Source organism: Cervus elaphus, chromosome 9 (genome assembly GCF_910594005.1).
Source record: "Cervus elaphus chromosome 9, mCerEla1.1, whole genome shotgun sequence".
In the NCBI taxonomy this organism is placed as follows: Eukaryota; Metazoa; Chordata; class Mammalia; order Artiodactyla; family Cervidae; genus Cervus; species Cervus elaphus.
In genome coordinates this window covers 8,678,762-8,701,619 of record NC_057823.1, presented here as the reverse complement: position 1 = coordinate 8,701,619, position 22,858 = coordinate 8,678,762, and the positions used below count along the sequence as shown (strand labels likewise).

The following is a 22,858-nucleotide window of genomic DNA, read 5'->3' as shown; positions in this document are numbered from 1 at the left end:
TGTGCCCTGTTTATACCGCTGCCCCGGCCTGGCCTCCGGAACCCACGGAAGCTGCCAGTGAAGATTACAGTGCTCATCACTGGCTGGCTATCTGCAGTCTGTCCCACCGCTCCTCCCAGCTTGGCCAAGGGGACAGGCTGTGAGGTCATCGGCTAAAGATGCTGTGAAGGGGAGCCAAATTGGCCTGGTTGCCAACATTCCAGAATTTGACAAAGTGGAAACACCAGGGAGCTAATGTTCCCTCTTCCTGTCCCGGGGGACCACCCATGGGCTGTGTCCCCTTGAGAATTTCCAGGAATAAAGGGAACTAATTACTGTCCTGCTCGTAAAGTGGCAGACACCCACTCATGAGTCATCAGCTCCACTCCTGGACATGCACAGTGGAATACTATATAGCAAGGAAAAAGAATGAGCCACACGACAGATGAAGAACACAGCCTTTCACAGACATGGTATTGAGTGAAAGTCACGAGACAGAAGGGAGGACGTACTGGCTGGTTCTGTTCATATCAAGTTAGAAAATGGGAAAACTCACCCAGGGTAACAGAGGTGGGCACAGTGGTTACAGGAGGTAGGGAGAGTGGTGAAGCTGGGAATGTTCGGGAAACTCATTTTGGGAAATGGTTATGTGAACTGTCATCAGGCTGAACAGTTAGGTTAGTCCTTTTTTCTTTCCATAGCTTATATCTTGATAAATGTTTAAAAATAAAAGGCATACGGAAGCTTCCGTGATGACCCAGTGGCTAAGACTCTATGCTCCCAGTGCAGGGGGCCTGGGTTCAATCCTTGGTCAGGGGACTAACACCTGGCACAGTGCAGTAAATAAAAATACTAAAAAATAAGTAATAATAAAAGACAGAGGGCTATAGAAAACATTCTGGTCATGCCTCAGAAAGTTAAACATAGAATGACTATATGAGCCAGTGATTCCATTTCTGGGTACAACCTCACAAGAATTGGAAACAGATCCTCAAATCTTCCCGTATGGATGCTCAAGGAAGCACTACTCAACAGTAGTTCAAAAGGTGGAAACAGCCCAAACGACCATCAGTGGATGAACTGATGGACAAAGCATGGTGTCTTCACATCCTGGAATATTATTCAGTCATAAAAAGGAATAAAGCACAGATAGACGGTCCAACAGAGATGAACCGTGAAAACACGCTGACTGAAAGAAGCCGGATTCAAAAGGTCACACGCTGTGTGATTCCATTTATATGTGTATATTGTGACTTATGGGCTTCTCTGGTAACTCAGCTGGTAAAGAATTCGCCTGCAATGCGGGAGACCCCAGTTAGATTCCTGGGTCAGGAAGACCCCCTGGAGGAGGGCATGGCAATGCGCTCCAGTATTCTTGCCTGGAGAATCCCATGGACAGAGGAGCCTGGTGGGCTACAGTCCCTGGGGTCGCAGAGTCGGACACCCCTGAGCCGCCAAGCACAGCACAGCACGATGTGACTTATGATATTTGTGGTCTACCCCACTTCTGGCATTGAACTCCTAAAACCCTTGGGATTTTCTGTGATGAGACAAAGGTGTCTTTTGGCACAGAGGTGACTTTGGGGAAACACCCAAGGGTGGGGGTTGGTTGCTGAGAGCACCAACCATGTGATCATAGGGTTGGGACATTCAGCTCCACCCCCTCCTGCCAGTTTCAGGGATGGGAGAGGGGCTAGAGATAGATTTCAGTCACCAACAACCAATGACTTAATCAGCTGTGCCTGTGGAATGAAGCCTCCATACAGCCCCAGAAGATGGGCTTTGGAGAGTTTCTGGGTTGATGAACATATAGAGGTCCTGGGAGAGTAGTGCGCTTGGGCCGGGGGCAGAGAAACCCATGCCCTTCCTGCATACCTTGGTCTATGCAACTCTTCCATCTGCCGGTTGATCCATTTCCTTTAATATCCTCTGTAATAAACCTGTGGTCTAGTGAGTAAATGGGTTCCTTGAGTTCACCTGTACTTCATTTGATCAGAAGTACAGGTGACAATTTGGACTCCTGAAGGGCATCTGAAGACAGGTGGTGATGGAGGGCAGTCTGCGGGACTGAGCCCGTAAGCTGTGGGGTCCGATGTTATCTCTGGGTTGTTGCTGTTTAGTCACCAAGTCGTGTCCAACCCTTTGGCCACCCCATGGACTGTAGCCCGCCAGACTCCTCTGTCCATGGGATTTCCCAAGCAAGAATACTGGAGTGGGTTGCCATTTCCTTCTCCAGGGGATCTTCCTGACCTAAGGATCGAATCTGCATCTCCTGGCAGGCGGTTTCTTTTCCAGCGAGCCAGAAGGGAAGCCCTATCTCTGGGTGGACAATGACATGAAGTAAAGTGAAACGGTGGTGTCTGACTCTTTACGACCCCATGGACTGTAGCTGGCCAGGCTCCTCTGTCCAGTGAGATTCTCCCAGGCAAGAATACTGCAGTGGGTAGCCATTCCCTTCTCGAGGGGATCTTCCTGACCTAGAGATCAAACCCAGCTCTCCCACATTGCAGGCAGATTCTTTACAGTCTGAGCCACCAGGAAACCCTAATTGAGTTGAATTAGAAGGCACCCAGCTGGCATCAGAGAACTGTTCACGTGGGAAAAGAATGTTTAATGTGAAATATCCAGAACAGGCAAATCCATAGAGATAGAAAGCTCTATAGATAGAAAGACAGAGGTCTTTCTATAGCTCTACAGATAGAAAGAACGGGGTTGCCAGGGGCTAGGGGAGGGAGGGTGGGGAGTGACTGCTAACAGGGGTGGGGTCTCCTCTTGCCGTGAAGGGAATCTTTCAGAACTACAGGATGGTGGTACAGCATTGTGAATGTACTAAAAGTCACTCAATTGTTCATTTTAAAAGGCGAATTTCCTGTTAATTTTCTGGGGAGGAGCATACCTGGGAGGCAGGAGAAGTCCTGTGAAAGTTTCCCAGAAGAGGTAGAGAGGGGAGCAGAGATGACTTCCCAAAAATTCCTCCCAGGCCTGCAAGCTCTGGGTTCCCAGGGAACCCAGGCATTCTGACAAGCCTCAGATGAAGTCTTGACCTGTGTGGACTTGGATGAAGTCATGGCCTGTGTGGACACGTGCACGATCCCACAGTGGAATTGTCCCTGACATACCCGCCTTACTTCCCCCAGAGCCTTGGTTTCCTTATCCCTAGAAAGGGAATGAGTTGTATGGGAAGAAGACTGGCCCAGTTTCCTAAACAGCTGCAGTCACATGGACGTGATGGTGACGTGAGCAGACAGATGTCTTGGGGAGCACGTGCTGAGCGCCTGGGGCATCACGGGGAGAGCCTCAATCCTCCCCCACTGCCCCCTGCCATGGTGCAATCCCACTGCACTCAATCCGAGGTGAAGACCAAACGGAGCCTGAGATTTGGTGGGGTTTGCACAGCTGTAGGTGGGGAGGGCCTGGATGTCGTTCCTCCAGTGGGAGCCTTGCTGTGCCCCCGCCTTGTAGCTCTAACCTGCACACGCCCCATCACACTTTACACGCTCCCACAGTCTGCCTCCCAAGCTGCCCGTTCTCTGTGAAGCCCAGAAGCTGGATGCAGGCGCAGGGGTGGATGCCTGGGGCCAGGAGTTCTGAGCAGCAGAGCACAGATCAGGTACCACTCGGGAAAGGATGCTCCTGGGGCACCCTCCACCCCTCCGTCCTCTGGTGGCTGGACCTGATACCAGCCTTCCCTGCCCCAGGCGCCAGCACCCCAATTCTCTGCTACTTCCTCTTCAGTCTCAGCCAAAGGATTAGGGTCCAAAGTAGCTTCATCTGACTTACTTACAAAACAGAAACAGACTTGCAGGCACTTCCCTGGTGGTCTATTGGTTGAGACTCTGCACTTCCAATACAGGAGGCCAGGGTTCAATCCCCGGCTGGGGAACTAAGATCCCACATGCCTAAGATGCCACGTTATAGCCATGGTGTGGCCAAAAAATAAAACATTAAAAAAAAAAAGAAACAGACTCACAGACTTAGGGGGCTTTGGATTGAGATGTACACACTGCTATATTTAAAATGGATAAATTATCACAACTTTGCTAACTGGCTATACTCTAATACAAAATATAAACTTTTGTCTTAAAGTTTTTAAATAAAATGGATAACCAACAAGATCCTACCCTATAGTACAGGGAACTCTGAACAATGTTATGTGGCAGCCTGGATGGGAGGGGAGTTAGGGGGAGAATGGATACATGTAATATGTATGGCTGAGTCCCTTTGTTGTCTGCCTATCACGACACTGTGAATCCACGACATTGTGAATCCACGACATTGTGAACCTGCTATGCCCTAATACAAAACAAAAAGTTAAAACAAAAAACCAAAGGAGCTTCATCCCTAAGCCTTCAAGACTCTCCCAGTCTGGAGCAGACAGGGCAAAGCTCACACACTCCCAGTGCTATAGGGTCAGGGCTGGGCTGGAGAAAGAGATGGGGTTGGAAGCACACTGCTGAGCCTGGAAACGTTATGAGAGGTGGGAGGGGCTTTTTGAGTAGGGTTTCCAGGAATGGATAGGAGTTCCCCAGCTGAGGATGAGTAACTGCAAAAATAGCTAGTCTATTAAGTACCTGCTATGTGCCTGACCCTGTCCTTTATACCACATTTGATCTTCTCTCAAGTGAAAGTCTCAATCTTTATTTTCCAGGTGAAGAAACAGAGGTGTGATAGAGAAGTATGACTTACTCCAGGTTATCCTTTCTGGCTCTTTCTGGTCATTTTCCCTCTGTTTCCTGTTGTTTTTTTTTTTTTTTTTTTTTTTGGGGCCTCTCCTGCTGCTGCTGCTAAGTCACTTCAGTCGTGTCCGACTCTCTGCGACCCCATAGATGGCAGCCCACCAGGCTCCTCCATCCCTGGGGTTCTCCAGGCAAGAATACTGGAGTGGATTGCCATTTCCTTCTCCAACGCATGCATGCATGCTAAATTGCTTCAGTCCTGTCTGACTCTATGCAACCCTATGGACAGCAGCCCACCAGGCTCCTTTGTCCACAGGATTCTCTAGGCAAGAATACTGGAGTGGGTTGCCATTTCCTTCTCCATGCTTCCTGTTTTTTTTTTAACATCTTCAGGCTTTGATCCTAACCAGAGGGGAGGGAGGGGAAATCCCATAGGTGAAGAATGCCACCTCTTAAACTCCTGTTATGGAACTTAGCAGAGTGTAAAGTTGGCTTTTTATTTTGCTTTTTGACGAAGTCATTCTTTCCCAAGCCCATCAGACTGGAATGATGTTCTCAGTTAATGAAGGAAGATACTGAGGCTCTGAGTGGTGCCTCAGCTTCCCTAGAAGCACATCCCTGGTACCAGGCCCAACTTGGACCTCTTGAGTATTTATTCTTCACACAAGGGCAAGCAGAAGACACTGGGCGGGCCAGAGTGGATACGCTCAGACATGCAGGAGGTCCAAAGGTGTCAGCTCTGACTCAGAGCACGCCAAGCACAGACATGCCTGGGCTTATCACCAACCTGCTCTCTGATGCTGCTGATGCTCTTGGGGTGATGGCTGGGGTGCACCCAACACTGGCTGAGGAGGGCCTTCTGGCTTTCCCAGGACCCTCAGAAGTGCCATCCAGTCCAGACATCCCCAGATTCCAGGAGCTGCAGAGATCCTACAAAGATCTGCTGACTAGGCTGCGAATGAAGGGGAACTCAAAAAGACGAACCCAGACCTCAGGCTAAAGCCCAAGCGGAAGTGCTGAGATCCCCCTGGGAAGCCCCTGCATCTGACCAGTGGTTCTGTGTCATCGAGACCCAGAGCTGCCACTCAGCCTCAGTTCCCCCACCTGCAAACCCTGCGGGAACACCCCGCTCATCTTTGGGACTGACGGGGGAATTAGCAGTTGCCTTTGTGTCCAGACGGGGTGGGACTCGGCCACTCTAGGATTGTAGTAACCCCTCCTCGGATCACAGATGGGGATACTGAGGCCCAGAAAGCCCAGTGACTCTCCTGAAGAGGCACAGCACCCAAAGAACACAAAGGCGGAGTCTCCAGGAGGGCGCAGTTCCTAGCCCTCGGCTGTGGGGAGGAGGGAATTCAGGAGCAGGGATCTGGGTAAGCTTGTGGGGGGCAGGGGGGGCAGAGCTTGCCCAGACTAGCTCTGGATTTGAAGCAATCGCGTGTCAAAGACCACTGAAGCTGCCAGCAGCAGGAGCCCTCACAATTTCCCCTAAATTCCTTGCATTCCAGGGAGGCTCCAGGGGGGTGGAAGGCGATATGGGCTACACCAGGATCTGGAAGGACTTCCTGTGTGTTTGTGTGTGTGCACGTGCATGTGTGTGTGTGTGTGTGCATGCACGTGTGTGTGTGAGCGGCCTGGTGAGGGGAGGGGATGTCACACCTCAGAAATTGCTTTCACCCCTCTCTAACCTCACCTGTGTTGTGTGACTCCAAGCAAACCCCATCCTCTCTGAGCCTAGTGAGGACTCTGAGGGCCCTAGACCCACAGCCCCAACCCACACTTATTTCCAAGATCCAGACCACTCTGGGAGAGGAAAGTGGTCCATGGAATCTGGAAACTAGGTGACCTGTGTGGTCTGTGTGTGTGCTAAGTCGCTTCAGTCGTGTCTGACTCTTTGTGACCCCATGGACTGTAGCCCACTGGGCTCCAGGCAAGAATACTGGAGTGAGTTGCCATGCCCTCCTTCGAGGGATCTTCCCAACTCAGGGACTGAACCCACGTCTCTTATGCCTGCTGGATTGGCAGTCACGTTCTTTACCACCAGCGCCGCCTGGGAAACCAAGGTGTGTGGTCTGGTACCCTGCATTTCTCAGCTATGGAATCTGAGACCCAGACAGCTGAAAGCGCAGTAGCTGGTTGCTGCATCTTCAACCCCAGGCATTTAGTAGACCTTCAGTAAAAATTATTCTGGCTACCAGGAGGAGGCACAGCCAGTGTTGGAACCTCTCTGTCTAAAGATCAGACACACATTCAATATTCCTGCAAGTATTAACTAAGCACCTACTGTGTGCCAGGCACAGTGGCAATCAAGCAGACAGAAATCCCTGCTGTGACTCTGATGGGGGAGGCAAATGATGGACAATCAGGTAAAATAGGGTTGTGTCTATTTTAGGAAGGTTGGAGGGACATGTAAGCAGCCATGCTTAGGTTCAGGCGAAGAGTGTAGCTGGTAGAGGAAGTAGCTTGTGCAAAGGCCCTGAGGTAGGATCCAGCTTGGGATGCTGGAGGAAATGGACACACAATAGACCCGTGAGTCTGCTGTGTGCTTGCGTCTCTCTGCCCCAGGGAACTTCCGGCCCAGCATCCCCCTTTCCCATGGGAAATGCCACTTTCCCTGGACCCTGCTTCCTCTGTCTGCAGTGGCAGCAACTCTACCAGGAGTGCTTTAGCACACGGACTGAAACCGCCCGCCCTGGCCAGGCACCCTAGGAACCATTTGTAGGAGTTGTTTTTCGACAGGAGGTCCTGGTAAGGAGCACGGAACTAATAAGCCACCACCAACCAGAAGAGTTCGGGAAAGGTCAAAAGGAGACACCATGTGCCCGACCACCTCCCAGAGTCCTTCTCGCTGGCATCCATCTTGGCTGAGTGATGCGTGCGCAGGACTCTGAGTCAGAATGATTGGCTAAAGACCTGGAAACTAATCCCATCACCATAAATCCCGAGACTGCAGGCCACGTGGCGGAGCAGCTCTCCTGGGCTCCCTGAACCTCTTGATCTCCGCCCGGGCGCCCCTTCCCAATAAAATCTCTTGCTTTGTCAGCACATGTGTCTCCTCGGACAATTCATTTCCAAGTGTTAGACAAGAGCCCACTTTCGGCCCTGGAAGGGGTCCGCCTTCCCACAATAGGAATCTGAGGGTCCCTACAGCGCCAGGTGGGGGTCACTCATCGCCCACCCAGAGGCTGCATCCAGGCCCCTGAGGCGCTGCATCTGCCAGACAGGCTACCTGTCACCCACTGGGATTCCTGTCGACCCCGTGTCTGACCACAGCCATGATGCCAACCAAGGGTCTGAGTCCATGCTAGGCCCGCAGGTCAGAATGGCAGCATTTAAAGTGAGGAGATACTGGCCAGGGTCCATGCCTTGAAGCTTAATTCTTTTCTTTTTTGTCTCAAGGCTTGTGGGATCTTAGTTCCCCAACCAGGGATCAAACCTATGCCCCGGGCATTGGAAGGCGCAGAGTCCTAACCACTGGACCGCTAGAGAATTCCTGACATTTAATTCTAACGGATGCCAAGTAAACATTCCAACAGACCCTGTCCCATGACTTAGTCCCAGTAAGAGCTCCCACAGCCTGGTCAGGGGTGACATGAACTGATATCTTTTACTGATGAGGAATCTGAGGCTCAGTGGTTGTAACTGAGTTTCAGGAGCTCCCAGACCTCCAGGGGCTCCAGTCCAGCCTGAGCTGCTCCCCCGACTTGAAATCCGTTTCCCTTCCTCCCTCTCCTCACCCAAGCCTCCCCTTCAGCTGCCCAGAGACCCACAGAAGTGCCTGCCCCCGCAGTACACATGGGGCACAGACAGGAATGAGAGAAACACCCCCAGACCCTGGCTCCCCACTCCCCTGGGTGGGGCTCATCCAAGCCGTTCACAGGGGTGGGGCCTGGGCCAGGGGCTTTTGGGTCCTGCCCCCTTTGAGGAAGCCCCAGGGAAAGCTGGTGGGGAATTGGCCTCTCTGCCCACAAGGCCTGGCTGGAGGCCACAGGAGATCCATCTGGGCCTTGGGGGTACCTGGCATGTTTCCAGGGCTCCCTCCACATTTCAGGTTTCTATCTTGTCCTGAATCTCTCTCCAGGAAGAGCCCTGCCTCCTGGAGGTGACCCTGTGTCCTGTCCCCAAAGGAGAGGCCAGCCCCTGCAGGCTTGGGGTGGCTTCTCCCTGACCCCAGGGAGACCCCTTGAGTGTCTTGTCTGAAAGCCCCATGTCTGGGACCCTGGGGTAGGCAAGGGTCTGCCGGACTTTGCTGGGGGCTGGACCCCGGGAGACACTAAACTTGATGCCCCAGAAAGCAAGTAAAGCATTGAAATATCAGCTTTCCGGCATGTCTTTTTGAGAAGCTTGCGTCCCCCAAGGTCATCCTCAGCCTGGGGTCATTAGTGGGAAGGGGGGCCCCCACATCACCAGGGTTTCTGTCTTGGTGTGTGACCTGAGAGTAGGTCAGCAGCAGCTGCTATGGGTGCCCTGGGTAAAAACTATACGAGGATTTCAATAACGATTGTCCTCTGTCCTACAACCAACACACTGCCTTGGTTCTGATGCACAGAGAGGCTGAGTAACTTGCCTATGGTCACACAGCAAGGCGGGGGTGGGGGGTGGGTGGTAGGTGCTGAGATTTTAATCCTGGCCACGCTGATCCCTGCGTTCCCTGAAGGCTCAGCAGTAAAGAATCTGCCTGCAATGCAGGAGACGTGGGTTCAATCCTTAGGTAGGGAAGAGCCCCTGGAGGAGGAAATGGCAACCCACTCCAGTATTCCTGACTGGAAAATTCCATGGACAGAGGAGCCTGGCGGGCTACAGTCCATGGCGGGGCAAAGAGTTGGCCACAACTGAGCGACTAAGCATGCACACATGCACACTGATACCCAGTGTGTGCAAAATTCCCACTCACACACGACCCTGTGTGTGTGTGGGGGGGTGCTCTTACACCTTTTACCGATGGGGAAACTGAGGTTGAAATTCACTGTTGCACGTGTCACAGTCAGGGAGAAGAGGGAAGGGAACGTGAACCCAGACTCACCTCTCTGAAGCCAAGAGCCATCCAGATTGTTGGATCAAGGATCAGGGCAAACTCTTCACAAGGCTTTTAAACTAGGAGGAAAACCAGTCACAAATGGAGGAGTCTCAGAATCCCCTCACAAGCCTAGAAATGCCAGGTAACAGATAGCTCAGCCAAAGGCTGGATGAGTCCAAGCCCATCGTGGAGTCCAACCTTTCAGCCCTAGACACACACCAGTCCCCCGAGGCTTGGTTCCTTTATCCATTAAGGGAACTGCGTGTGAACTGTGCCCACAGGCTGGAGTCCAGTAAATGTTGGCTTCTCACCATTATTTACCTTGCAGTGATGCCATCCCAGACAGCGCCCCCTCTGCGCCGTGCCCCCCCCGCCCCCATCCCTAGTCAAGCCTGGGCATGATGATCCTGGCTGAATAGCCCCTGCCGTGTTAAGCATTACTCAGCGTTCTGCCTTGCTTCCAGGGTTTGGCCTCTGCAGGGGGTGGGGTCGGGAGGAGGGGGTGGTGGGGAGGCTGTGGGGCATCCCTGTCTCTTCAGTCCTGCACCCTTTCCTGAGCACGCACTTATTCTGTGTGCCAAGATGTGGGTGCAGAAGACCCAGCCTCCCACGCAGCCACAGTCAGGATGGTAGCACGTTTACTCGTGTGTTTATTAAGCCCAGAGCATTGCCAGGGGATCCTCTGAACCCCTGCATAGAGGCTGGGACTGAGCCTCAGGGGGTGCCGGAGGCATAGCTGGGCTCACCCAGCAAGTGGGTGTGTGCCGGGGTGGGAGAGACTTGGACTCCATTCTTTCATGGGGATCCCTTCTGTGTGACCCCTAATAAGTCCTTAAGCCCCTTCCCTGCACATATCCTTTTCATACTTTACACACCCCCACGGTCTGCTTTGAACAGCTGCCCACCCTCTCTGAGGCCTGGAAGCTGGGAGCGGGCACAGGGAAGGATGCCTGGGGCCAGGAGTCCCAAGCAGTAGAACAAGGTCTGGGTGGCCCAGGAGGAAGGGTATTCCTAGAGTACCTGCTGCCCTTCCATTATCTAGTGGCTAGACTTGACACCAGCCCTCCCTGCCCTAAGCCTCACCACCCTAATTCCCTGCCATCTCCTCTTCAGGCCCAGCCAAAGGATTAGGGCCCAGATCCATTGTTCCTGTCCAAGCCTTCAAGAAGCTGCCAGTCTGGAGCAGACAGGGCCAAGTACATGCACTCCCAGTACTGTGGGGTCAGGGCTGGGCTGGAGGAAGGGATGGGGTTGGAAGCATCCTGCTGAGCCTGGAAAAGTAATGTCAGAGAAGACTTCCTGGAGGAGGGGCTTTTTGAGTAGGGTTTTGAGGAATGGATAGGAGTTCCCCAGCTGAGGATGAGTAACTGCAAAAACACCCAGTTTATCAAGCACCAGTTCTGTGCCTGGCCCTGTCCTTTACACCTTGTTTGACCTTCTCTCAAGGGAAAGTCTCAATCTTTATTTTCCAGGTGAAGGAATAGAGGTGGGATGGATAGGAATGATTTGCCCCAGTTTGCACTTTCTGGCTATTTCTGGCCCTTTTTCCCCTCTTTTTTCTTTGTTTTTCACTATCTTAAGCCTTTGACCTGAGCAGAGAGGAGAGGGGGAATCTCATCAGAGAAGAAAGCCACCTCTTAAATCCCTGCTATGGGGTTTAGCACATAGTAAGTAACAAATCTTTTTTGAGAAAATTATTGTTCCCACCAGCCCAGGTGGGATGATGACCTCATTTCACAGTAGAGAATACTGAGGCTCAGAAGGCCCTTGAGGGGGGTTCCCCAGCATACCTAGGAGCAACCCCCCCCCCCCCAATCAAAAGCACCGCCTTCTGAAAAGCAGCGGAAGGCCCCGCCCAGTTTTGGTCCCTGGAGTGTTTACTTTGCACCCACGGCGGGCGGGACCAGGCAGGCGGGGGCGGACAAAGTCCGGGGACTATAAAGGCTGGTCCAGCAGCGACCGGTCAGTCCTAGTTTAGAACTTAGCTAACATAGCCATGCCTGGTCAGCGACCGGCAGTGCCACATCGCTCTCCGATGTTGCTGATGCTGCTCATGTTCTCCTGGCTGCGGTCGGGAGGCGCCCTGTCTCTGACCCAGGAGCACCTCCAGACTTTGCAGGGACCCTCAAACGTGCACTCCAGCCAGGACATCTCCAGATTCCGGGAGTTGCGGAAACGCTACGAAGATCTGCTGACACGGCTTCGAGCGAACCAGACCTGGGAAGACCCGAACCCGGGCCTCATCCCCCCTCCTCAAGTCCGGATAGTCACTCCAAAACGTGAGTAAAATCTCCGAGACCCCACCCTGGGCAGCTCCAATCATCTAACTGGTGGTTCTTAGACCTACCGCCGAGCCTCAGTTTCCCCATCCCTGAACCAGGCAAGAAAGATGCCCCTTGGGGGAGCAAAAAACTGGATGTGCGGCGGGACCAGGCGAGGCTTAGCCAATCTGAGATGTTATAACACTTCCCGGGGTCGCAGATGGGGAAACTAAGGCCAGAGAATCCAGCGACTCCACTGAAGACTCAAAGAACCTAGGAGAACCCAGAGACAAGTTCGGGCGAGGGGGTGTGGTCTCTGCCCTTGGACATAAGGAAAGGGCTGTTTGTATGGGGGATTTCCCCGGGGAAAGATCCAGTGTCCGGCGGAAGGAAGGGAAGCGGGGGGCGGGGGGGGGGGGGTACTGAGCGGTGCGCTGAGATGCGCTAAACCTCCTTGGGCTGGTTCCGAATCTGATGCAATCGCGCGCCAAGACTCTGCTAAAGGTGCATGTGACTGGTGTCTTAGGGAGTGGAGTATATTCACGTTCTCCACCGAGCCTCCAGCAGGCGGAGTAGGCGCAAGATCTGGGCTGCTTTAGGAACTGGGAGGCGTCAAGTCAGAAGCGAGAGCTTTTATCCCACCTTAATGCCACTTGTTACCATGGGACTTCAGCAGAAAGGAGGCAGAGACAGTGCTGAAATCGCAGACTCTCTAAAGATCAGATATACATTCATTCCCGTGGGTACTAAGCATCTACTGTGTGCCAGGCACAGTGGTGACCAAGGAGACAGAAGTCCCTGCTGTGATTCTAGCGGGGGAGGCAAATGATAGACAACCAAATGAAATCGATCGATGCCAATTTCAGTCAGAATGGAGTGGTATGTAACCAGCCACGCTGAGATTCAGGGGAAGAATGTGGCCGGTGGACAAAGTAGCCAGTGCAAAGGCCCTGAGGTAGGATCCAGCTTGGGGTGTTGGAGGAAATGGCACAAACACCACCACCACCACCACCACCATCCCGCGCTCAGCACACGGCAGGCCCGTGAGTGACTAGCTTTCTTTCCTCTTTTCCATAGTGCGACTTGGGCCAGGTGGGCACCTGCACATGCGCATCCCCCGGGTCAACTTAACTGAGGGGCTCCCTGCAGCCTCCCGCCTGCATCGGGCCCTTCTCCGGCTGTCCCCGAAGGCGCGGAGCTCGTGGGACGTGACGCGGCCACTCCGGCGACAGCTGAGACTCGGAGGCTCCCGGGGTCCCGCAATACGCCTGCAACTGTTAGCAAGCCCGGACCAGTTGCAGGAGGCGTTGCCTTCTGCACCGCCCCAGCTTGAGCTGCACTGGCGGCCAAGCGCCACCAGGGGGCGCCGTCACGCGCATGCTCACACTCGAGACGGCTGCCCGCTCGGGGAGGGGCGCTGCTGTCATTTGCAGAGCCTGCGCGCGTCGCTTGAGGACCTGGGCTGGGCCGACTGGGTGCTGGCGCCGCGGGAGCTGGACGTGCGCATGTGCGTCGGCGCGTGCCCGAGCCACTTCCGGTCCGCTAACACGCACGCGCAGATGCAGGCGCGCTTGCATGGCCTGAACCCTGATGCTGCGCCGGCGCCCTGCTGCGTGCCTGCCAGCTACGAGCCGGTGGTGCTCATGCACCAAGACAGCGACGGCCGCGTGTCACTCACGCCCTTTGACGACCTCGTGGCCAAGGACTGTCACTGCGTGTGAGCGGCCCTGGTCCTTCATTTATGGCATGGACGCATTTTGAAAGACTTCAGTTGTCCTTGCCTGTCTGTTGGGCTCCTGGAACCTGAAATACCCTATTCATAACTGTTGCTGTCTGTCCCCTCCCACCCAAAGCTATGTATTTATATTTCTATTTATTATTAATTTATTGGGGTCTTCTGCCTAGGGACTAGAGGGCTGGGGAGGGGTGGTCTGACAGGGTGTGTGTTTATGAAAAACCCTGGTAATAAACGTGAAGCTGTCTGATCAGCCCTCTGTGGTGTCCAGGCTGGAGCCGGTGACCTTGGGAAGAGCCCACCCCCACCCCAGCCCCGTTGGCCTCAGTTCCCCCAGGGGATCTGATATGGGATGATTGAAACAGCCCAGGGAATGGGTGGCAGGACGTTCTTTGGGGATGCCAGGAAAGGGGGTGATGCTCATGATGTCAATGGGCTTCCCTGGTGGCTCAGACGGTAAAGAACCTGTCTGCAGTTCAGGATGGGGCGGGGTTCGATCCCTGGGTCAGGAAGATCCTCTGGAGAAGGGAATAGCTACCCACTCCAGTATTCTTTGTGTGTGTGTGTGTGTGACTTTATTTGTTTATAAAATTTATTTATCTTTTAATTGAAGGATAATTGCTTTATAAAATTTTGTTGTTTTCTGTCAACACTCCCATCCAGTATTCTTGCCTGCAGACAGGGACAGAGGAGCCTGGTGGGCTATACATTTCATGGGGTGGCAAAGTGTCAGACACGGCTGAGAGGCTGACACTTTCTTTTCACTGTCAGGACATCCATGGGACCCACGGGTATCCGGGGACATCCCTCTCACTGTTTCTGTGTTTCTCTACCTCCCTGTTCCTCTGCTTTTGTTTCTGAGACCATTTTGGGTCTTGGTCTCCCTCCATGTCTTCTCATCTCTTGGTACTCCTGCCTCTGTAGGTATCTGGCCCTGTCTTGATCACCATCCTGTGGTCTCTGCCCCCATGGGGGTCACCTTTCCAAACATGGGCAGCCCAGAGTCACGTCCATCTGCCATCAGGTGCAGTGTGTGTGAATCTACCACCACCTAGAAGAGTTGCCTTCCCTCTGCTGTCTGTGGCACCTCCCTTCATGTTAATGGTGCCTCTATCCTTTCATGTAAAAAGAGCACGGAGGGACTTTCCTGATGGTCCAATGGTTAAGATTCCATGCTTTCACTGCAGGGGACATGGGTTCAATGCCTTAGGGAGCTGAGCATGGCTCATGCCTCATGCCAGTGTCAAAAAAAATAAGAGAGAGCAAGGAGAGAAAAGGTGTGAAGAACATTCATGCACGTCACGTTTCCCAGGTTATACCCTTTTCTACTTGGGATCGTGAATAATCGCTGAGATGTGCCAAGTCCAGCCCCCTCCTCACTTGCCTGTTCACCCTGAGTAACTGGAATAGGGGTCTGGAGGAGACAGTTTCAGCTGCAGCAGTGAGTGCAATGTGTCCCCTGTGAATCCCCCCACCCAGAGGCAGATTGGAATGACTGTAGGTGCACCTGAATGTATTCAATGAGTACCCACTTTGTGCCAGGCCTTGGCTGTGCCCCTGAGGAGATAAAGTGACAAGGTAGGCAAAAACCACTCCATTCCAGCTCGGTCAAGTGCAGAAGACAAATGAGTACAAGATAGATGAGTAAAAGAGATGTCATAAGGAAGTGGCTGATTTGCAGTGAGGACTGTGCCAAGGAGTCAACCCAGGCAATGCATTAGTGAACAGAGGGAATATGATTGGGGGCAGGAGTGGGAGCTTGAGCCATGTAGGACTGGGGTGCAGGGGTGCAAGGAAGCTGAAGACCCTCATAGGTCACCTCTCCCACTTGGGGTCACTCCCAGGTGGTGTGATTCAATAAAACTCAATGTCAGGATGACCCAAAGGCAGCAGATGCTATACTGAGTCTTTCCCCCAACCCAGCTGTTGCCTGTGCTGGACACCACTGCCCATGTGTCTTTTCACGCCTCCAGGCTGGTCCCCCTGCCCCCTGTGCTTTGTACTTTCTGCTCCTCAAACACCTATGCATCCTTCAAAACCCACTCCAGATTCCCCTCTTACATACAGCCTTTTAAAACCACCTTTGTTCATCTCTGTCTGGGGGTCCTGGCTCCATCTTTCCCTCTGGTCCAGGCTTGACCTCCCAGGACTGGGGATGTCTGTGTCCAGCTCTGTCGCCCGTAGTTTGAGGGCTTGACAGAAGCCAGGCTGGGGGCAGCTGACAGGAAACCCAGCTGAGGCATGCGCTTAAACAAACTCTGAAAATACCCTGAGCTCTGGCAGTGATGAACTCTACCTGAGGAAGAACCAGGACTGGCTTCTTGGAGTGGCACTGGTGCTGCACCTAGACCCGCAAGGATGAGTTAAGGTGTCTCAACATATTAGAGCTAAAACCACCTTAGAGACCAATTCTAATCACCCTGTTTTACACGTGGGGGAACTGAAGCCCAGAGAGTTCACGACGGGTTAGGAATTGGACCCGTGCCTTCTGACGCCCAGGTCAGAGTTCTACACCTGCATACAGATGCTTAAGCGTGAGAAGATGTGGAAGGGGATGGCACGCTGGGCCGTCAGATGGCATGGGTAAGTGGTGTGAGGAAATGAAAGCTTCCAGAGGGAAGTGAGCTTGATGGGAGAGGAGGCCCAGATCAGAAGGGCAGAGGAATGGGAGAGGGTGGTGAGTTGGACAGGGCTGGGTCCATGCAGGTCTCAACCACCAGGCTGAGAATCTGGAGGCGCTGGGGAGCCATAGAGGGTATGTGAGCAGGGGAGGAGCACGGTGCTATTCTTGAGTTATAAAGACCCTTCTGAGGCTGGTGTGGGCTGCCTTGGGGCCCAAGGCTGGATACCAGGCATCCGAGAAAGGGGCCTGAGAGGGACAGAGGGGAGGGACTGGGGCTTGGGAGCAATTGAGGAGTCTCAGAGTTCTTGTCTTGGAAGCTCAAGAAATCCCCGCTCTGAGGAGCCCACTCACCAGCAGCCTCGTCTGTCCTGTAGAATTTATTTGGGCAATGCTTGCCCACTGACAGGGGATGCCAGCAGCGTTCACACATTGACTCTCCCGTCCCCATCCATGTTGGGGTCTCTCCTCCTCTTCTAGCAGCCAAGTGGCCTGGGGGGCAGAGTGGGCTAGGGATGGGGCTCCAGAGCCTCTCTGGGGCCTCAAGGATGACCCTCCCCTGGTCCCAGTCCTCAGACAGGAGGACTGAAGAATGCCCCGTCACCTGGAAGGGGCCAGGCTGGAGTTTGAGATGATGAAGACGTTGCTCAGCGCCCGGGGACCACATACTCCTCGTCATCCAATGGGACCCGGCCCAGTGACTGAAGGTTGCAATAGACAGGCTGGGATTCGTGCTGGAAGCTCTCGTAGGTCATGTAGAAGTCGCTGCCCTCTGAAGGGGGAGACCTGCGGGGAAAAGACAGATGGGAGGTCAGGCAGGACTCAGGGAGCAGGCACATCAGCTTTTAGAGGCAAAGTAGTTCATGGTGATTGAGTCCACTCCTAGTTACATATGAGGTGAGTGAGGCATTAGGCAGTGCTCTCCCAGCCTGGCCCAACTTCCTATGAGGAAAGCAAGTAGGGGGCAGTGATTCAGGGAAGCGTCTATGGATTCAGCATTGTAACGCTGTGGTCCGAGGACCTTGAGTCATGGTAGGTTTTTTTTTTTTTTTTTCTTCCTTAAAGCTGAAATAGTTGGCCATTTTTTACATTCAAATTTAGTTTTTGGTTTCCTCTTGAAAAACTGGAAGTTCTGGTCACACCAGGCACATGAACCTGCTGCCTGGAGCTGAATCAGTGCCCCTTCAGATGGGAAATTTCCCCCCAGGTCTCCTGAAGCAACTGACTTTGGGCCTCGATACAAAAATAAATCTCTGAGCCTCAGTTTCCCCACCTATTGAATGGATTAGGGAGGAGGTAGCTTCTAGGAATATCTTGCTATGGTGGGCAAGACCCCAGAGAAGAAGTTTCCCACCTCCAGAACATCCTAACCCCACCCCTGGCTCCTCCTGGAACAAAGGCCCCACTGACTAAGTGGTGTCTATCAGTCATTTATACTTTAGTATACATTACTCCAAAATACATAAATGGTTGTATGGGGATGGAAGTCAGGGTTTGTTCTAGTCTCTGATTCTGACCTTGAGCAAGTCATTCTCCTGCCTCCCAGAACCTCCATTTCTTTCTTTCTTTTTTTTTGGCTGTGCCGCCTAGCTTGTGGAATCTTAGCTCCTGGACCAGGAATTGAACCTGCACCCTCAGCAGTGAAACCACAGAGTCCTAACCACTGGGCTGCCAAGGAGTTTCCAGAAACTCTATTTCTGCAACTGTGAAGTGTAGGATGAGATTGACACATTCTATTGTAAGCAGTGTTTTTAGAGGAGCCTGGCCCTGAGATCTTGGGGACAGCAAGGCAGAGGTGGGCATCAGAACATACACTGCCTTAGGAAGTCTGGTGCCTTCTACTCCCTACCGCAGACCACTTCTGCTTTTGAGCCATATTTGTATCTGCTTTGCATATTCTCTCATTTCTCATCAATAACTTCCCACAGGCCTCCCCATCTTTTGGACTCTGCTGCCCAACCCAATCGTGACCCTCTTACCTTCCTGCTTGGATCCTCCCAGCCCCCTCCAACCTCAGCCCTGAAGTCTTGCCTTCTCAAAACACATTCACATTGGTCTCTGTTCTCTCCCACCTCCAGGTCTTTGTTCCTCCTTGTGCCTGCCCCCCAGAAATCCCCTCATCCAACCTGGAAACAGGCCCATCTATCTAAGCTTAGCCCATTTGGGAGGCAGGGCTTTGTGGGGATAGAGAGACATAGACGGCTTTCTTGGCATCTCCTGTGTGTCAGGGGGAGACGGGGATGTGGTCCCATTTTACAGAGACAGAAACAGAGGTTCAAAGGCAGCCTGGGGTCACACAAGATCTAAGCCCAGGCCGCTGCCTGCGACCACAGAGCCCCCACTCCACCTTGAACACCTGCCTCCTCCCTCCGCATCCTTGTCAGCCAGAAACTGGGTTTGCAGGTCATGCAGGGGGATGCGTGTCTTCTATCCAGGAACTCATTTAGTTCTTGCGCCAGCTCTGGGAGGCAGAGGGCTGTTATTAACCCCATTTTATCTGGGAAGAAACTGAGGCCCAGAGAGGGGAAACTACTTGCCCAAGATCACACAGCCTATAAGAGGCAGGGCCAGGAGTTGGACCCTGGCCATCCAGCTCCAGAGACTCACAGACACACGTGTGTGGGTCACTCACCTGTGTTCATCCCACTGGTGTCTGGCAGCCGGTGGGCCCACGAACATGTTCTCGTAGTCAGAAGTGAAAGATCCGGGCGGGGTGTTGGGTGGGGTCTTAGGCCTGCGGGCTTGGCTACTGTACCTCGGCTGCCGGCCCGAGCCAGACCTGGAGACATCCTGAGCAGCCCACGTTTTGCTCAGGTTCTGGCCCATCCGACGTCTACAGAGTCTCCAGGCCAGCACCGGGCCAGCAACGGCAAGCACAAGGAGCAGGCCTCCACTGGCCGCCAGCGCTCCAATGGTTGCCTTGGTCAGGCCAGAGGGACAGCTCACTTCCAAGAAGACAGAGAGGTTGTGCCAGGCACCGGTGGACACATCCAGGCACTCCGGAAGCTCTGGGCCAGAGCAGTTGCCCTGCCGGTCCTTGTGCCAGTCTACCAGGGCACAGCTGCAGTCAGCCCGCAGGGTGAGGTCACAGCGTTTGGCCAGCGCCCTGTCCACGAAGTCCAAGGAGTTGTTGGTCACAATCAGTAACTGCAGCTGCGGCAGGTCTCTGAAGAAGGACCACGGGAGCCGCTGAAGGCCGGTCGCAGACAGGTCGAGGACCTGCACGGACTTGGCCTGCAGAGACTGGTTCTGAGGTAGCTGGCTCAGGATGTGGCCGCTGAAGTTGAGGCATCTGTCAGCGTATTCCTTGGCCCAGGTCACGTTCCCCAAGAGCACGCTGCATCTCTGGCTGCCTGCCTGGTGCAGCAGCAATGGCAACAACAGCGCCCACATCAGGGCGTCCCCCATTCAGGCAACCTAGGCAGAGACACCGGAATCCAAGCCCCAGCCTCAGCTTGTGGTCACCCTCCCCCTTGCCACTTGTATATATATATATGTATGTTTTTATAGCTCAGGCCACTTCTGAAGTGTTAAAACGGCAGCCCTTCGCTGGCTGCTCCTCTTTGATTGGCTCTGGCCTCAGTCTCCCCTTCTGGGGAATGGGTACCTAACCCTGATGCCTCAGGGGCTTGAAAGGCAAAGAGGAGACTTGGCCCAGTCAGCCCCTTCTCTTTCTCTCAGACGTGCCCCTTCGGGCTAGGTTGCCCAATTTCCCCAAATATTTTGGGAGAGCTAGCCGGCCAAGACAGGCCTATATGCAAACGAGCTGTTGCCCCGGAAACGACCCCGCCCCTCTGCCTTTCTTCTCGAACTGCAGGGGGCTGGGAGTCTGGGTCTGAGAGTCTTGGGTTGGGGTGCTGACGAGTAACCCCCACCCCCCACCGCGCCCCGGCTCTGGTTTCCACAGACCCAAGTTCCAATGCCTCCTTCCCACCTTTCTGGTCCTACTGCCCGCCCTTGGCCTCGGTCGTGCTGGAAGTTGCCGGAGGCGTGTTGGCTCACCCGGACCTGGGGGTCAGAGGGTCCGACCCTCCCCGGATTCCGATCCACTGTGATGCCTGGCGCTCCTCTCGCTCTGCACCCAGCTCTGCTCACGGGGAAGAGGAACTGGTGCCGAGTGAAGTGCAGAGGGGAAGAATAAAGACGACCCAGAGACCCGCCCCCGCCCCGTGGAAGGCCTCAAGAATCGGGATTCTCACGGGAGGGGCAGGGGCGGGCGGCCTGCTTCCTTCTTGCTGAGACCCAATGACTACATGTCCCCCAGTGACACCCCAACTAACTGCTACCTCATCAACTCGCTCTCACTTCCCAGTCTCAGCTCAGTTGACTCCCAACCCATGCATTCATTTATTCATTCAACAAACATTATCCACGCTGAGCCCCGGAAGAGGCTCCGCCCCCAGTCGGTTTCTCTAGGAGCATCCAGTCTTGGAAAAAGATAAAGCTGGACACAGACACCCCCAGTCTGATGGAGTCAGGTCAAGGTCGGGGTGAGGGACAGGGTACTGGAAGGTTTCCTGGAGAAGGAGGTGGGGTTTCAACACATGAATAGGAGTTTGCCAAGGATTCCTAAAACCTGCCTTTGATTTTGCAAGCTCTTAGCCTCTCCCACAGACTCAGAATTCTCCTTGTGTATGAACATGCTGGGGTGGCGGGGCATTAAGAGGAGGGCTCGCTGGGGAAGAGGACTTTTGTCTGGGGCTTGGAGGACGAGCAGCAGCAGCAGGCAGAAATGAACGGGCCATGAGAAGGCACAGCGGGAGCACAGGTCTAGTCGCCGGAGAGGCCATGCAGCCTGGGAGAGAGTGGTTCAGAGGGACAGCCTCGTTAGGGGTGCAGTGGCTGGAGGGGCGAGGGTAAGTGGAGGAGCTGGCGGCGGGTAGGGGCCAGGCAGCGAAGGCCTCCAAAGCCAGGCTGAGGAGTGGGGCTTTATTCCCAGGGCCAAGGCAGGTGTGTGGCAGGGCACTGTGTGAAAAGATTCTTCTGCAGTGAGCCTGGGCTCTGGAGGTGGGGAACCCTTCCAGGAGCCCGGAGTCTCAGGAGAGGGCGGCCTGAGTCAGACCCCAGGAATAGTGACACAGAGAGGCTGAGGGGACTGCCCTGGCGGTCCAGTGGTTAAAACTCGGGGACAATGCAGGGGACACAGGTTCAATCTCTAGCCATGCCACATTGTTGTTCAGTCGCTAAGTCATGTCTGACTCTTTGTGACCCCGTGGACACACCTGTCCTTCACCATCTCCCGGAGTTTGCTCAAACTCATGTCCATTGACTTGATGATGCCACCCAACCATCTCATCCTCTGTGGTATGGAAAAAAAAACAAAACAAAAAGAGGGTTTGAGGAGGGAATGGGCACAGGTGGGCTGGCAGAGGGTCTCTGCCTCACTGGGGTCCTGGCTTTAGGCAGACCAGGTTCAAATCCTTTCCAGCCCCTGGCTCGTGGCTTGACCTTAACTGTTCTTTATCTTAGTTTCCACATCTGTAAAATGGGATAAACGTCAAGAGTCTTCTGCTGGACTCTGGGAGGCTGGAGTCTACTCCCCCATGCTTTCCCTTCTCCTCAGACTCTGCCCCTTTCTATCTTCAAACTCAGAGGAGTTTTGCATGTTTATGAGATGTGCAAAAATTCAAAAGTGTGATGACACCCAGTGCTGGCCAGGATGTGGGGAAACGAGCAAGCCCACATGTTGCTGGGGGAGCATCAGTAGCACAGAGCAATGGGAGGCATCCTGTCATGGGAATTATGAATGCCCGGGCCCCAGAGCCAGCATCCCACTCCTGGGACTCTGGAATAGTTGCATGTTACAAAATGACAGGACCGGGCACTGATGGGTGGATAAACTAAATGTGGTCCATCCTTACAGTGAATGTTATTTGGCCAGAAAAAGGGCTGGAGCTGGGGCTTCCCTGGTGGTTCAGAGGTAAAGAATCCATCTGCCAATTCAGGAAACACGGGTTCAGTCCCCGGTCCGGGAAGAGCCCACCTGCCGCGAAGCAGCTAAGCCCACGCACCACAGCTATTGAGCCTGCGCCCTGGAGCCTGGGGGGGGGGGGGCCGCGACTACGGAAGCCCGAGTCCTAGAGGCCACGCTCTGCAACAGGGGCAGCCACAGCAGTGAGAAGCCTGTGCATGCAGCGAAGAGTAGCCCCGCTCACCACAACCAGAGGAAGCCCGCACCAGCAACAGAGACCCACACAGCCAGAAATAAGTAAATAAATTTTTAAAAAGGAATGAAGCTCTGGGACTTCCCTGGTAGTCCAGCAGCTAAGACGCAGTGCTCCCAATGAAGGTTTGGCTTTGGTTCAATTCCTGGTTGAGGAACTAGATCCCACATGCCACAACTAAGAATTCACATACCTCAAAGAGAAGACCCTGACTGCCTCAGCTGAAGATGCCGCTTATCGCAACTAAGACCCAGCAAAGCCAAATGAATAAATTTTTAAAAAAGGAGTGATGCTCTAAATCACAGCAGGAGCTTCTATCACCCACCTCCCAGAGTAATGCAAATAAAAGCAAAAGGAAGCAAATGGGACCTAATTAAACTCAAAAACTTTTGCACAATGAAGGAAA

General features: G+C 53.6%; 2 protein-coding genes across 4 annotated transcripts; one reads left to right on the top strand and one right to left on the bottom strand.

Annotated features, from left to right (window-relative positions):
• The first annotated feature begins 11,668 nt into the window (after positions 1–11,668).
• GDF15 (growth differentiation factor 15) lies at positions 11,669–14,182 on the top strand. The gene is made up of 2 exons (XM_043910950.1): positions 11,669–11,951; positions 13,011–14,182. Exons 1-2 carry the CDS (start codon positions 11,669–11,671, stop codon positions 13,652–13,654), a joined length of 927 nt encoding a protein of 308 aa, XP_043766885.1. The 3' UTR covers positions 13,655–14,182.
• Positions 14,183–16,653: 2,471 nt separating this feature from the next.
• LRRC25 (leucine rich repeat containing 25) lies at positions 16,654–20,430 on the bottom strand. 3 transcript variants are annotated; one of them, XM_043910953.1, is made up of 3 exons: positions 20,291–20,430; positions 18,921–19,705; positions 16,654–17,074 (listed from the first exon to the last, which is right to left on the bottom strand). In XM_043910953.1, the coding sequence occupies exons 2-3, from the start codon at positions 19,694–19,696 to the stop codon at positions 16,936–16,938; spliced, it is 915 nt and encodes a 304-aa protein (XP_043766888.1). In that variant the 5' UTR covers positions 19,697–19,705; positions 20,291–20,430; the 3' UTR covers positions 16,654–16,935. The 3 variants fall into 3 exon arrangements, with proteins under 3 accessions (XP_043766888.1, XP_043766889.1, XP_043766887.1); XM_043910954.1 differs by having other exon boundaries at positions 20,297–20,417; XM_043910952.1 differs by having other exon boundaries at positions 20,223–20,409.
• Positions 20,431–22,858: the final 2,428 nt, after the last annotated feature.